This window comes from Copadichromis virginalis, linkage group LG10 (assembly GCF_057382275.1).
Source record: "Copadichromis virginalis isolate Kocher_CV1m ecotype Utaka linkage group LG10, C_Virginalis_male_GT1.1, whole genome shotgun sequence".
NCBI classification, from domain to species: domain Eukaryota; kingdom Metazoa; phylum Chordata; class Actinopteri; order Cichliformes; family Cichlidae; genus Copadichromis; species Copadichromis virginalis.
The window spans coordinates 32,723,083-32,739,218 of record NC_140627.1 but is presented as its reverse complement, the minus strand read 5'-3'; the positions used below and the strand labels follow the sequence as shown (position 1 = coordinate 32,739,218).

Sequence of the window (16,136 nt, the reverse complement as noted above, 5' to 3'; positions counted from 1 at the left end):
AGTTTCTTTGAAAGAGTCCTTTATCAGAATCAGAATCAGAATACTTTATTGATCCCTGGGGGAAATTATTTTTTGTTACAGTGCTCCATTTTAAACCAACATTAAGACAAGACAGACAATACGCTAACTAAGAATAGTACAATATATACATATATATACATACATACATACATAAGTCACTTATAAATAAATATTTGGAAAAGAAACATGTGTAGTTGTAGCAGCAAACAGTGTGTTAAGTGGATGCGTTGTACAGGGAGCCACAGGCAGGAATGATTTCCTGTGTCGTTCAGTGGTGCATTATGGGTAATCTCAGTCTCTCACTGAACGAGCTCCTGTGACTGACCAGCATGTCATGGAGTGGGTGGGAGGTGTTATCCAACATTGTCTTTATCTTGGACAGCATCCGCCTCTCCGACACCACCTTGAGGGAGTCCAGCTCCATCCCCACAACATTGCTGGCCTTACGGATCAGTTTATTAAGTCTGTTGGCATCTGCGACCCTCAGCCTGCTCCCCCAGCATGCAACAGCATAGAGGATCGCACTGGCCACAACAGACTCATAGAAAATCCTCAGCATTTTCTGGCAGATGTTGAAGGACCTCAGTCGCCTCAAAAAATAGAGACGACTCTGGCCCTTCCTGTAAAGTGCTGTGGTGTTTTTAGCCCAGTCCAGTTTATTGTCAATGTGTACTCCAAGGTATTTATAGTCCTCCACAATGTCAACACTGACCCCCTGGATTGAAACAGAGGTCAAGTGTTTCCTGGTCTTCCTGAAGTCCACGATCAGTTCCTTGGTCTTTGCCACGTTGAGCTGCAGATGATTCTGCTCACACCACGTGACAAAGGAGTCGACCACAGCCCAGTACTCTGTCTCATCATCCCTGCTGATGCATCCAACCACCGCAGAGTCATCAGAAAACTTCTGAAGATGGCAGGTCTCTGTGCAGTGGCTGAAGTCTGTGGTGTAGAGGGTGAAGAGGAAGGGGGAGAGGACAGTCCCCTGTGGTGCCCCTGTGTTGCTGATCACCTTGTCAGACACACACTGTGGGAGACGTACATATTGTGGTCTTCCTGTCAGGTAATCAACAATCCAGGACACCAGAGAAGCATCCACCTGCATCGCTGCTAACTTATCACCCAGGAGGGTCGGCCTGATGGTGTTGAAAGCACTGGAAAAGTCAAAAAACATGACCCTCACAGTGCTCGCCGGCTGGTCCAGATGGGTGTAGACACGATTGAGCAGGTAGATGATGGCGTCCTCTGTTCCGAGACGAGGCTGATAAGCGAACTGAAGGGGATCCAGATGTGGTCTTACTATGGGTCGCAGCTGGTCCAGGATGAGCCTTTCCAGGGTCTTCATGATGTGGGAGGTCAGTGCCACGGGCCTGTAATCCTGGGGGCCACTGGGATGAGGCGTCTTTGGTACAGGGACGAGGCATGATGTCTTCCACATCACCGGGACCCTCTGCAGACTCAGACTCAGCATAAACAGTTTATGAAAGACTCCACACAGCTGGGGGGCACAGGCCTTGAGGACGAGGGGACTCACTCCGTCTGGTCCAGCAGACTTGCCTGAGTGAAGTCTCCTCATTTGCATCTCAACCTGGTATTGAGTGAAGGTGATGGGTGGGGGAGGGGTGTCAGGAATCTCACAGGAGGCAACATGTGAAGAGAGAGGCTGGCACAGTGGTGTGGCTCTGGATTCCAGGCTGACTGCAGGTGAGGTTGTGGGGGTGGGAGCAGACACTGTGGTGTCGAATCTATTGAAAAACAGATTCAACTCGTCGGCTCTATTCTCACCTCCCTCAGCTCCCCTGCTGTTGGTTGGCCTGAATCCAGTGATGGTCTTCATGCCCCTCCACACCTCTCTCATGCTGTTCTGCTGGAGTTTCCACTCCAGCTTCCTCCTGTAATTGTCCTTAGCCTCTCTGATCTTGTCCTTTAGTAACACCTGGACCTTCCTCACCTCCTCTTTGTTGCCCCCTCTGAAAGCCCTCTTCTTGTTGTTGAGGAGAGCTTTGATGTCCTTAGTCATCCACGGCTTGTTATTTGGGTAACAATGAACAGTCTGAGCTGGAACAATGGAGTCGGTGCAGAAAGTTATGTAGCCTGTGATACACTCAGTAAGCCCATTGATGTCCTCGGCGTGAGGCTCACAGAGTGTTTCCCAGTCGGTCACCTCGAAACAGCCCTGTAGTTCTGCTAAGGCCTCCTCTGACCACCTCCTAACAGTCCTGGTGGTCACAGGTTCCCTCCTCACAATTGGCACATAGCGGGGGGTGAGGTGAATCAGGTTATGATCTGACCTACCAAGTGGGGGGAGGGAGGAGGAGCTGTATGCATCCTTGACGTTAGCATACAGTAAGTCTAAAGTTTTCTCTCCCCTGGTGGGACAGTCCACATATTGTTTGAATGTTGGTGTATTGTCCAGTGATACATGGTTGAAGTCACCCGAGATCACAATAAAGGCACTCGGGTGCTGAGTCTGTAGCCGAGCTATGGCAGAGTGGATAGTGTCACATGCAGCTGTGGGGTTAGCAGAGGGGGGAACATAAACAGCCACCAAGATGACGTGAGAGAATTCCCTGGGTAAATAATACGGCCTGAGTCCAACAGCACACAGTTCAGTGTCCGGGCAACAAATCCTTTCTTTGATTGTTATGTTGGCAGGGTTACACCACCGGTTGTTAACTAAAACAGCAAGCCCACCTCCTTTACGCTTACCGCTAGCGATGCTGTCCCTGTCCGCCCGAACAGTGTGGAAGCCTTCCACGGAAGCATTCTCATCGGGAATGACCTGGTGCAGCCATGATTCGGTGAAACACATCAGGCTACACTCTCGGTATTCCCTCTGACTCCGTACCAGTGCTGAGAGCTCGTCGATTTTACTTGCCAACGATCGCACATTTCCCATCACGATAGACGGCAGACACGGTTTAAACCTCCTCCTCGCTTCGAGCCTCCGCTGTCTCACCGTCATCTTTTTTCTTCTCTTCTGTCCTTGACCTCTGCATCCCCGATGTGTTTTCCTCCAAATTTCAGCTGGTACTTCTGCGGGCACTTCTGCGGGCCTGGCCAGCGAGCCGGCCGGCATCAGGGCGATCAGCTGATCTCTGGAGTAAACAGTCCGTGCGTGTAGGAGATGTGCTGCGGTCCCGTTCCATGATAAAAGTAACAGTTCCACGGCCACCAGAAGAACAAAAACTCTCTCAATCCACATGATTGAGTAAGAGATAGAAAGCGGAGGAAAATACAAGTCAGAAAAAAAAAGAATACGTAAGAAAAAAGAGCTAAACTAAGAGAAAAGCAGGAGCGACTGTAACAGGCTGCACGCTGGTTGGCGCATGCGCTATCCATTTAGTGTTGATGGGTAGCTGTGTTTTTGTGGCCTGTATCTGTGTCTGGTCTCCTGTGAGTCATTCCTATCCAAGCACAGCGTCCTCAGTGACTCACAGGACAGGACGACGGGGCAACCACTCGCAAACATGCCCTTGAAGATTCTTCTCCAAGCGTAACATCCTCATTGACACACAGTATCGCCGGGTCAAACTCACAAACATGTCCTAACCTGTCCAGGTGTTGAGCTATAACCAGGTTTTACAAATGAATCAGGTTTCATTTTGCAGGTTGTGTGTGTGTAAAACTATAATATGAAACAAAAAGCTTAAATTAATCAATTATTGTTCCTCGTGAGTCGTGCATCAACCTAAACTCTACCCAATCACAGGCATCTAGGGCGGGCCGTAGTGTCGCAGAATTTTGTAGAGGCTTTTCAAAGTAAAAGTGATCTAGAGCATCGCACGTTGATTCATGATGATTTTTTTGTCTTTTGTTTTGATAAAGATGAGTGAGGTCCAGACCTGAGTGACCTCACAGCTGGTTACGGTCATATCTGACACGTCAGAAAAGAACCGAGGTGGCAGACGGTGTTTGCAGTGAAACCCAGCAACCAATCCGGAGACGCCCTGTCGTCAAGGCGCCACTCAGCTTCACATCTGCACCTAATAGATCGAAGGTTTGAGAGAGGAGCGACGGAGGCGTCGATGTCCACCTGGAAGGAGTTCAGCTGAGGGCCTCACAGGTGATTCAACCTTCATCCTGTCATTTCATTCAATGTACCTGCGATGAATCCCCATCAGCTCTTATAACTCAATATGTCTGTATGGATGAGATGGTCAAACATCTTGAATAACATAAAAAATAACTTTAGACCACCGTGACATGAGCTGGGTGACTGAGAACCTCCTCACACATGAAAAACACACCAGTGACGGGAGGAAACAGCAGCAGGCTTCAAACATACTGTGAATGTCGTAGAGGACCTTCAAACACCAAAAGACACTTAGGATGGGATCTGTGATTTTCTGTACGTGACGTGTTTGGTTAAAACGACCTGGCTGAGAACAGCAGGCACACCTTGACTTGATTTACACAAAGAAAACTGAAACACAGCTCAGAATCAAAGAGTGGACTGATGAGAAAAATACATTTTTTAAAGGTAAGTTCTGTTTTTCAACTCAGGCTAGAACGTTTGATCAACAGCTCACTCGCAGTTCAGTAACTTTCTTTTACCAAACGGCAGTAAAGCTTCTAGACAGCTGGCCCAGCTTTCTTGCCGTTGTCAAAGGCTAATTCTTTATTATTTTAACCCATTTCCTCTACAGAGGAATGAGGAACATGCAGACACCAAATATTAGATTTGGTGATGACGCTCCTTCCACAACAGAACAGAGCCAGTATCAAATAAGAAGAAGGGGTGGGGTTGCCGAGTGGCTTTCAGATGCACAACAAAAGCTCCTGTAAATACTTTCAGATTGAGACAGTTGAGATTTGTTGCTCATGAGATTATTTCCATCCATTTCTGTGACACTGATCAAGTCAGGCAGCGGATGAAACGAGGAGCTGTGGTGGAGGTGGGTTGCAAAGCGGTTTGCACAATTATTGGTGTCAGCTGAACCTGATGTGGGTGGGCTCTGAGATCATCTGATCTGCAGGTGAGCTGAACTTCCTGAACTGATACTTAAGATTAGCATCTCCTTCCTGGGACTCTTAGCAGCTCACTCAAACTGATTGTGGTCAGTCAAAGTCAGACAGCCTCTAACGGATCACTTCAGCACGCTGGACTTCCTGTGTCATGGAAATATTTGCGGTAGTCCAGAACGGGACTCTGTGGAGCTGAAAAATATAAATCCGGTGGATAAACTCTTTTGTTCTGGGTGAGAGAGCATACAAAGTTCCAAACACCCGGATTTTAAATGCATTTCTGTGAGTATGCAGGACGTCGCAGCACCACAAGCTGCTTTGGGGCATCCTCCATTTTTATTTTGAGCGTGAAGCAAGCAGCACAACAATCAGACGTCTCTTCTACACACAAAGTTTCTGCTGTGGTTTACCTTCTAATGTGTGGCTATCATTTGGAGCTGGACGCCACTGAGTCTGTCCTTAACCGACCAATCAGCACGCATTAGCAGAGTGGCTGTGTTTCAGGGGGAAAAACTCAGCTTTGCTTCAAGAAAAACTAGAGAACAAAAGTGTTGTTTTATTTCAGATTGGAGACTTCTTAGTTTCTGGGGCTTTATGGATATTTTTGTCTAAAACTGGTATAAATAAAACTTGTCGCATGTGCAGATCGGCTCTGGCTACATTCAGTGGAGGTGATGTGCTTCCTTCTTCCAGTGAGTCTGTGTAACTAAACTTCAGATCCTCAGACCCCTGTTAATGATGTGGTTGACATCAGGTTTCATCCTGTCATTTAGAGACAATAATATTATTATATAAATCACAGTGACGACAGATGCTGGTGTTCACTGTGACACTGACGTTTCCAAACTCTGTCTGTCATCGAAGCATTTCAAAACTGCAGAGCAGGAGGAACAATACTGGTAGTTTGGGCCAGAAACTAAAAACGTAAGACTTTTGCACAGTGCTGTACCTCACAGGGTTGAGTCTTTTGTTTCTATTTTGCTTGGAAAATGTAAAATAGATGCAGCGATTTACTGAAACGTGCAAATATACATGGAAATACAGCATGTAAGGCAAAAGTCAATATTTGGTATGATCGCCTGTGTTCTTCAGCACAGTCTGAACTTTCTTTGGCAGAATTTCTTTCAGCAGTCTTCAGGAATCCTTCTCAAGGCTCCCTGAAAGACATTTAAAGCTCTTCTTGTGATGTTTCTGCGTTTTGTTCTATCCTTGGTCAGCGTCCGGGCTCTGGGGAAGCCGATCCAGGTATCCAGGTATGCTTTTACTGCACTGATAGTGTGTTTTTAAAGGTGCGCTGAAAATACAGGCTGCTGCCAATCGGATCCTTTTCAGATGATATTGGTATTAAAATCTGATGTTACATTTTGGGGTCAAAATTTCATCGGTTTTGACAATTACTGCGACAATGAAGCCCAAAACTGTCACACAGTGTGTTTTACAGATGGCTGCAGATACTCACTGCTGTTCGTCTCTTCTCTTCTGTACATATTTCAAGGAAAAGAGTTACATTTGGATTCATCAGCCTTGTCACCACTGATTTTCAGTCCAGCTCTGGTGTCACTGAGACTCCTGCTGATGACGCTTCATAAAACAGTAGCTGGATCAGCTGAAGGTCACATAGAGGCCTGGATTTTCCCCTTTCTTAACGTACTAATTTCAGCTAATCACTCTTTGAGAATCACCTCGTTGGTGGAAAAATATGATTCTGTCTGTCAAACCGTGTTACCTTTGTGATTTTGCACAGACTTAACTAAAGAAATGGGAACAAATGATGTTTTTGCAATTGGATGCTAGTAAGTGCTTAAAGATACGATTTAAAATCGGATGTTTGCTAAGTTGTCTGTTAAATGTAGACAAAATGCTGGTTAATCCCTTGAGTTGGGTGCATACTTTATGCTTAATGATTCATAGGTCAGTGTTAACTGACTTAAGAAACAAAACAACAATCATCTGCAATGGTCAGGTGACAAAGCAGCCGATGTCCAAAGAAAAACTTTAAAACACCTTCAGGAAGCCTGGAGGATTCCTGACCTCAGTGGCTCAGAACCTTTGACATCACGTTAACTTTTTAAAAAACTGGATCATTTGTCCTCGAACGCTAAAAGCAGCAGTTTTTCCTGCTGTCGTGTAAGCAGGATCCCACTGAAGTCTGAGATTTATGGAAGAAACCATCAGTCACGCTCATGTTTGCCTTTCCTGCACAGTGGGCAAACTTAGCTGCATTTAATACACGATAAGGTCATGATTCACCTCAGTGATCAATCTCACTATCTGACTGGCTAAAGGAAAATTCCATTTATTTTTTAACATTAGAGATATCAGGCGCACTAAAAGGTCAGCGGGTCAGGGGTCATGGAGGTCCATCCCATCACAGAGCACTTCCTGTCTGGTCTGCTGGGATACTTACGGAGCCATAATTATAACAGCTCAGTGCTCCAAATACAGACAAGCATCAGACTGAGAAACACGACTAGAGCAAAGTGTCAAATCATGTTTTCTTTTATAAAACTTGGTGAAGAAAGTCTTAAAAAGTGACCGTATTTTATGGTACAGCTTTAATTCTGGAGCCTGTAAGTCAAGAGGAGGGTTTCCAAAATCATCCGCTACGGAGGATTAACATAACAGCAGAAACAAACGGATGTTTGTGAGACTTTGGCGTCTAGTTGCATCTGTTGTCCTAAAGGTCGTTCTGCAGAAACAACATGGCAGCCAGTCTGTACATTCAGAGGTATTTCATTTTAATAGCTTAGAGATAGAAAACCATTGACTGTAACCGTCCAACTTCAGTCTCAGGGTTTGACCCCAAAGCTTCAGTTATTCTTGTCGTTTCAGTTTCAGAGTGACTGAGAGAGTCTGGACTGAGTAGAAAGAACCCAGAGCAACTGGAGGCAGCAGAAACCCTGAGAGAAACGCAGTGTGCAGCACTAAACACTGGGACGAAAAGAAAAAAGCCTCATTGTTTTATCTGCAGCGCTTTATATTTGGCAGTATGAGTCTGGTCTGGGAGCTACAGCATCAGTGACAGAATCTGGGTTTGGCGGGGGGTTGCAAAGCAGCTTGCACCGGCTGCCAGCACAGCCGGTTTGTAACATGACCCGGTGCACGTAGATCAGTGTGTCATTGGCCTACATGATGATTTTAGTTTCCTTCACAATCAAACAAGCCTTCTCTTGTCTCGCGATATGCAACAAAATAAGTAGTAACTATTTGTGTCATAATTTTGTAGTTTAATTTTTACCAACTAATTCAGATTTGTGTCTTCAGTCATATACTTTCATCTTTTATTTAGATAATCAATCACAATCATTGTAGATCTTTGTGACATGTTGAGTTTCATTCATGCTGACTCTTGTGATTGAAACACAACATTTATGCCACTGAAGAAAAACAAAAACCTTTGGACAACCAGATGTCTTGGTGGGTAAACGAAACCCGGGCTGATGTTGTTATTATCAGGGGTTAAAGGTGGCAGTTTGGAAACTACCAGAGCTGGTGTAACAGTTTTCTTTGCTGCTGCTCTGAATTTCAGCCAGTACGTAATCATAGCTGCTTTCCAAACCTCGCCAGGATAAACCAGAGTGAGTGAAATGAAGGCACAATAAGGTGTGTTGGTCAATGCAGCTCTGAGTGACCAGAAGTGATTAAGGGTGATCATTTCTATCTCAGAGTTTCTGTTAAAACTGGACGGCTCATCTCCCATCACATCTGAAAACTGATATTTTACTGACAAGAGTGACTGAAGCTGCGCTGACACACACGAGGAGTCGATTGTCTCATGAAATCCATCGGAAAAATTCTGAAAAAAACCCAAATGTTCAAACCCTGAATGTCCCAGCTCGCAAACAAGAGAATAAAAAAGCGGTGAGGTTCGTCTCAGCAGGATGGAGGGCAGAAGAAGTGGTCACAGTTCACAGGCTGAAAGTTTCCCTGGACAAAGACATGGAGGAATGTTCGGTCCTCACTTCACAGTGCCCTCAAGCAAGGCACTTCTACAGCAGGCGCTTGTTCCAGTGGAGCTGCTTCGCAGCCAGAAGCAGCCCTCAGTTCAGTGTGTGAGTGGATGAAAACAAAAGCAAAGTCTTCCCTGGACAAATGACAACAACAAACTAAAAATAAAAGACAAAAAACCAAAAAAACCAGAGTTCATTTTCTGTCTCCGCCTCCTGATTTGAAACAGCAGATATTTCACACTTTTAAATAACATTAAACATTATGGCTATGATGAAAATTTACATTCTGACATTTAGATAGGACTACCGTAAAAATACAAATGTGCAAAAGTTGTAAACAAATCAGATGGTATGTGTGTGGTTTGTCACAGCCTGGTGGGCTCCTCGTCACTGTCGCTGCAGTTACCACAGCACTCCTGCAGGGGGAGGAAGAGAGCACCGATGTTACTGTCATTCACAGATGAATGCAGATCATTTTTCTATCGACTAAATTTTATTCATGTATTTGTATTGTATGTATTTACTGGTCTTTTTTGTTTTTTACCATCTTGCTGTTTTACCATATTAACTCCGCCTTACCGACGTCCGTCTGTCGAGTTAGCTTACACTACACAGTTTAGTGTACTTTGTGCTAGCTCACAGCTCGTGTGTGTTGATGTATGCTGGTAAATAAAAGAGCGGTGATGTTCTGGAGGTGAGGGAGGTTGCTCACATTTCTGCCGAACAGTCGCTGCAGGAGTCCCTGTTTGGGTGTCGGAGACGGCTGTCCTCTCCAGTCCAGGTCAGGAGGAACCGCCCCGTCCTGGTAGAAAACGTTGAGCTCTGTGAAACACTCTGTCTCGATCATCTGCCGAGAAAAACACAAAAATCTCAGAACCTGTGCAAAAACACGGGGCAGTTAGGAGTTTGTTCTTTTTACCACTAACATGGTCAAAAGGCTCGACTTGTTCTGGACAGCAGCCGTTAGTGAAGCAGGTGGCGACAGATCTGGCAGGTTTGACATGGCATGAAAAAGGGATGAAGGTGGGTTGCAAAGCAGCCTGGACTGACTTTATGGCCTCCCTGATTAAAGCTGTGCTTGATTTCTGTAACATGTTTTACATTTAAGACTGTTTTTCGAAAGAACAAATATAATGTTTGGTTACTCGTGTAACCACGGTTCTCTGGAAATTGAGCACTGCATCTAATTACTGGGGGAGTGTGAACCATCCTGTAACTTCCTGTCTTTGCAAGAACTCGTGTGCTGGTGCTTTTGGCTTGTTGAATGTACTTTCCTGTACTTAAAAAAATGTAATCTTATATCAATTATAATTTAATTAGTCCCATCTTCAGTCTTTTGAGTCCCTTTTTATGTTTTGTTCCATCTGTTATTTATGTTTTAAACTGAAATCTGCTCTAAAGGTCAGGCGACTTTTCCTAACAGTCACCATTTTCTCGGGTGAACAGTGTGCGCAACGACAAAGTGAGGACTGTGCTTTTCCAATTAGGTATTTTTATCCTCCTCCTACGGAGATGGAGCAGCAGCAGCATGTTTAACATTTTCTCACTGCTGTTAGTCATAAATGTCAAAACCTCTAAATATCATGATGCGGATGATAACATCATCAGGAGAACAAATTCCTTTTCCTGCATTTTTTACAGCAGGAGTGTGCCGAGTGTGAGTCTCTAACCTCGTTTTGCCAGGGAATGGAAACGCTGCCCGTGGACACTTTACTGTAGAAAGACTCGTCCTTGGGCTCCAGCTCCACCCCTTTAACTGTGGAGAACTGCTCGATGTCCAACACGTCTTTACAGTAGATGGCCTGAGGCTGAAACACACAAACACACACAGCCGATAAGGTCGTCAGTCTCAGCAGAGACAAGTCCAAACATCTCCAGTTATCTGACCCCACGTTGGCTTCCTGCCTTTGCCATCGTTTCCACGTGCATCACCCCGAGTCTTCGCCCTCCCCTCGTCAGCTTACCTCCAACACAAGTCTGCGTTTACCTTTTCAGTCTTCTTTGGCTTTTATTGGGAAGCTCCTGCTTCACCCTGACAGCGCCTTCAGTCTTTTGAGTTCCTTTTTATGTTTTGCAACCTGCCAGTTTGCCTCGTCGGTGGCCTCTTTTGGAGGCACACCTGAAGGGGAAAAACACCTTGAAACCAAACTCTGCGTCTCTTTGATTAGATGCAAGCTCGCTCTGTACCCGCCCAACACGAAACCTGCTGTATGGATCCTTCCTGTTACAGACGCCGTGCAGCAGCTTCACAGAAATCACGCCAGGGCCTCGGAGACGCACTCACTCACGGAGCTGTGGAGTGCTCTCATTGTACAGCCTCTCACTCAGAGTTATTATTAGATACTTGGCTCTCGCATTATCGGCTAACGCACAAAATCAGCGAGGTCGTCCCACCTGACCCCCTCAGAATCAGCTCCATTAATAGAGCCAGTATCTGACATCACACGCTGGAGGTTTTCTAAGCGTTGGTCCTCAGAGCAGGCAGAGTGGGTCAAACATTTGGTGCTTTTTAAGTCACTTAATCCATTTTTACATCTACATGAAAACTGCCTATGAAGCTATGAGGGTTCAAAAATGCAGAATAAAAAAATAACTGAATCTTCTTTTTTAAGCAGCTTCCTTTAGAGGTCACCACTGAGGATCATCTGCCTCCATTTCATCCTCCTCAGTCACACCGAGCATCTGCAGTTCCTCCTTTCTTTCATAAAAAATGCATCAGCTGATTCTGAGGGTCGGATCAGGATCCGGTTGATCTTTTATGCCAGATGTGTCCAACTCCAGGCCTCGAGGGCTGGTGTCCTGCAGGTTTTAGATCTCACCCTGGGTCAACACACCTGAGTCACATGATTGGTTCGTTACCAGGCGTCTGGAGAACTTGTTGAGGAGGTGATTCAGCCATTTGAATCAGATCAAGTAACGACACAGAAAACCTCAAAACCATCCAGACTTAAGTGATTAAATTGATTTTATTACTTAAGTTAGTGCAGCCTGGCTTTAAGACGGACCTTTGTCTTTGTTTGGATCGGTGACGTGATTGGAGGCTTTTTGCTGCTTGAATAAAGTGAGCGTGGCTCACGCCGGGCTAAGGCTACGTTCACTCTGCAGGTCTTAATGCTCAAATCCGATTTTTTTGTCTGCTCGTTCACACTACAAATAAAATGCGACAGCAAACGCGCTCTAGTGTGAACGCTCAAAGCGGCGCATGCGCAAAAGAAGACGTCACACACAACGCGCTCTGTACACCCAGAGCAAACAATATTGTTTCACTGATGGCCCTTAATATAAAGAGTTCGGACTTTACGTTTCCCAATTTTTGCTTTAAGTTATTTTGTTATTGACATAATAATGTAGATAACCTAATAATGATCCTTATTGCTGTTTTAGAGGAGCGCTGCTTCTAGCTGCAGATTTCTGTCAGAATCTGCAGATTATACAGAACAAATAAAATGTTCACGTTTCTCCAACGTTGTCTTTCCAACAGTTTCACTGACATCTACACTGGATGAACAGGAAGCGTTCGCGATGTCTTCTCCGGCGCTGATAATCGGCGTCTGTCTTGTGTCAGTGACGTAAAAGACGGATTTAATGCGACGTGACCATCAAACAGCAGTCGCTTTCTGAAACATCAGATATGTATCGATTCAGTACCACATACGAAAGTGACCCAGATCGGATTTGAAAATATCGGATTTGTGCCGTTCACACTGTCACACCATGACCGGATATGGGTCGCATAATCAGCTTTGATGCGCTTTCGCCTGCAGTGTGAACGTAGCCTTAGACTGTGACGTTGGCTGACGATGCACAGACAGCTCTGATAGTTTTAACGGCAGAATCACAGAATCATCGTTGATCCCAGCGATGTCCACATGACGTGACCCCAGAGATGTTACTGAGTTTGGTATTTTTGTGATATTTAATGTTTTGTTTCTTCTTGTGTATTTAGTATCACGGGTGGAATTAAATGTTTATTTTGCACTAACTCACAAGAATCACAAGTCCTTCTATAACGGTTTTATGTTTTTATAGATTTTTAATCACCATCTGTGGAGTAGGTGGCGCTTGAGTCATGTGATGTATGAAACACCTTTTGATTGGTTAGACGCTGTCGAGTCTAGTTTTTACATTTTCTTGCCCCTCCCCCTCGTCTTCACCTGTCGCTGACTGTTGTCAGCTGCTGTGTGCTTTGCTCCCTCATGCGCCTCGTTGTGTCATCACTGCCTCGGCTATAAATAGTCTTGTTTGTTAAGACTTCTGTTTATGATCCCTGATTTGCTCGCTGCGTCCTTCCTGATTTCTCGTGTTTATTTTTGGATTTCAGGGTTTTTTCCAACCTTTGAACTTTGTGACTTTGTACTTTTGAACCTTCCAAAATAAAGGCAAACTCTGTACGCACTGACAGATACAGATCTCATCATTTGTCTTCACTCGGGGAAACAAAAATGAATGTGTGACGGATGAAGAGTCTCAGACTTCATCTCGGGTCACCAACAAACCTGTTTTCAGGCTCGTACCTGAACGTCAAGTCACAAACTTGTCAACGACTCTTCAGAAGCCGAGTTTTGAGTTTCGAGTATCTACATGATAAAAATTAAAATCTTTTTAAGGTCGGTGTGCTCGCTCTGGACTTACATCAGGGATGAAGGGTGTCTGCAGCATGCCAGCCTCCAGCCGTTTGAAGTTGATGGAGCGGAAGATGGGATGAGCTTTGACCTCAGTGGCTCCGCCCCCCAGGCAGCCCAGCCTCTCGGTGGGATCTTTGGCCAGCAGCTGAGGGGTTAAAAACACAGCAGAGCTTTAGAGAAGGTGGAGAGTTGCTGCTTCAGGTCAGGCGTTAAAGCATCAGCGGTTACGCCTCAGACAAAAGTTGAGCCGGGTTTCATTTTCCACCAGTTTTTCAGAGTTTTAGCAGGAAGCTGTGTGTTTGTATTCAAAGCATGACGTGTCTGCGAAAAGCAGCCAAAGGCAAAGACTTCTGGATGTTTGCTACCCTCTTTATTAAAACGAAGCAGACACAGTGCCAGTGACCAGCTTTGCTTGTCTGGCCTCCACAGTCTCACGCATCGTGACTCTGATCTTCAGGAGGAAGTTCCCTCGTCTAAAGCTTGTTTTCCTAAGCATGGAACAGGTTTTCCTGAAACCCTGCAGTGAGATGACAATAATTTCCCATCTTTGAGCCGTGTGCACTCGCCCTCCAGGTGTCCAATTATGAGTCAGGATAAACTCAGACTACAGGTGAACCACAGATCTCACCTTAATCAACCTCCCACCTGACTTTCATTTAAAACAAGATGCAGGTGGAGATCTGACCAATGACCAAAAACAAACTGCAGTATTTCCTGTTGGGAGGTTATTCCGTCTTCTGTTTGTTAGCAGACTCAGCAAACATGGCTGAACCGCAGACGGACGATTCGCCGCGAAGACGGCAAACGCACACGTCTGCGTCGTGTCCCTGGACGTTTCTCTGCGTGAGAATTCGGTCATTTGTTTCGTCCATTCACCAAAATCTGGGACGATGTTTATAACGAGGTTTGTGATTTGGCCCTCGACCATGACGTGGTGCAGCGTTTTAAAATGTTTGCCTTTCACGCCAAAGAAGGCTGGATTCTGGGGGGAGACACACCCCCAGCCTCGTGGAGTTATGAGCTGACGTTGTCTTATGTTCGGTTCTGAGTCTGGATGAATGGGATGAATGTATCTGGGTACAGCTAATCTGGATCCACACGTCCTCCTGGATCCAGGAATATTGGACGATTACGAATAATCGCGGGGAGCAGGGAGATCTCGCCGCAACGTTTCAGCCACTCTGAAAAGCTGAGTCTAAAAACCGGAGTACGAAAACATCAGTCAGCTATACGATGGCGTGACTGAGGTGGCAGATGGGAGCTAAAGACGCCGAAGAGAAAGAAGTTCCACCCACCATTTTACAGAGGGACTTGGCGTCCTCGGAGAACTTGCTGGAATATTCCTCCTCCACCTCCCTCACCAGCCGCTCCACTTCCTCCCTCTTGATCTTCTTCTTCCTCTGCTGGAAAGGCGACTGGCCCTCGATCATCTCGTACAGCAGGCAGCCCAGCGCCCACCAGTCAGGGCTGAGGGTGTACCGCTCGTTTTTCACCACCTCTGGAGCTGGAGGGGAGCGAGGAGGCGGTGGGAGAGAAATTAGAAATCTGGATCGTAAGGTGGATGTTTGTACTACAGTAAAAGTACAATTACCACTTTGTAAAAGTCCTGAACTAGATAAACTGAGTACAAATACACAGGAACCAAATGTTTCCCAACACTCGAGTGTTAAGTGTAAAAGCTTTGTTACTGTGAAACGTCTCAGTGTTAAATTAAAGTTGGTAAAAACATTTAACGTCCCTTTGAAATGTGTTTGATGTGAAAGCACTTCATACTCTAGTGCAGTGCTCACATAAATGTACTTGCTCAGTAAAGGTCAGAGGTCACTTACACATGTATCCCACTGTTCCCACTCGTCCTTTGATGGTTTCTCCCTCTGGCACATGAACCGCTAGACCCAGGTCTGATATCCTGATGTGACCTGAAGACACAAATGTTAGCAACCATGAGGATAATCGGCTAATTAAAGATTTACTCCATCTACCCATCTGCTCAAAGCTCCCTCCTGTGGTCCACTCGCTCTACACAGGCCCCTGTTTCTGACTTCTTGAGACTTTCAGTCACTGGTGATTCAACTGTAGACAGTTTTGTGGGCCTGCCGCTTCTTTTTTCCTCCACTTGTCCAGCATATCTCAGTATATGTTAGCATGCTGAGATCAGTTTTCAGCTAACAGCTCTATGAAAAGCGCCTTGCTTCAAAATGGCATTAAATACCTTCCAGACTGTCATTTTTATTGCTTTATCTAAATAAATGGAAACAAATTATGTTTTTGTGTTAGTAACAAACTGCGAGTTCTTTGCAAACGTGTCTGTTATGTGGACACAACACTGGTTCATCCCTTGAGCTCTTTTTAAGATTGAATTATTGAAAAGTCAGAGTTAAAGTGGTCCAGGTCTGAGCGACTCTCAGCGAGCTGGAGAACTATTGTTTAAAAAACTTTGAAAGTGACAACAGAGTCTGGCTCACTGTAAAGAAAGGAGGGGTGGCTCAGGACTGTGTTTAGAAATCATTCCCATTGAAGGCTCAGATTCATCGAACAAACCATCAATCATCAAGTTTTTGCAAACGGAGAATCT

At 45.3% G+C, this 16,136-nt stretch overlaps 1 protein-coding gene across 1 annotated transcript in view; it reads right to left on the bottom strand.

Moving 5' to 3' along the window:
• Positions 1–7,469: 7,469 nt before the first annotated feature.
• grk6 (G protein-coupled receptor kinase 6) overlaps positions 7,470–16,136 on the bottom strand; it is a 49,565-nt gene continuing 40,898 nt past the window's right edge. The window contains exons 11-16 of the mRNA XM_085471067.1: positions 15,391–15,480; positions 14,857–15,065; positions 13,569–13,706; positions 10,607–10,744; positions 9,649–9,783; positions 7,470–9,352 (exon numbers count right to left, since the gene is read on the bottom strand). Of these exons, the coding sequence (XP_085327193.1) occupies positions 9,302–9,352; positions 9,649–9,783; positions 10,607–10,744; positions 13,569–13,706; positions 14,857–15,065; positions 15,391–15,480 (761 nt within the window). The 3' untranslated portion in view covers positions 7,470–9,301. The remainder of the gene's footprint in view (positions 9,353–9,648; positions 9,784–10,606; positions 10,745–13,568; positions 13,707–14,856; positions 15,066–15,390; positions 15,481–16,136) is intronic.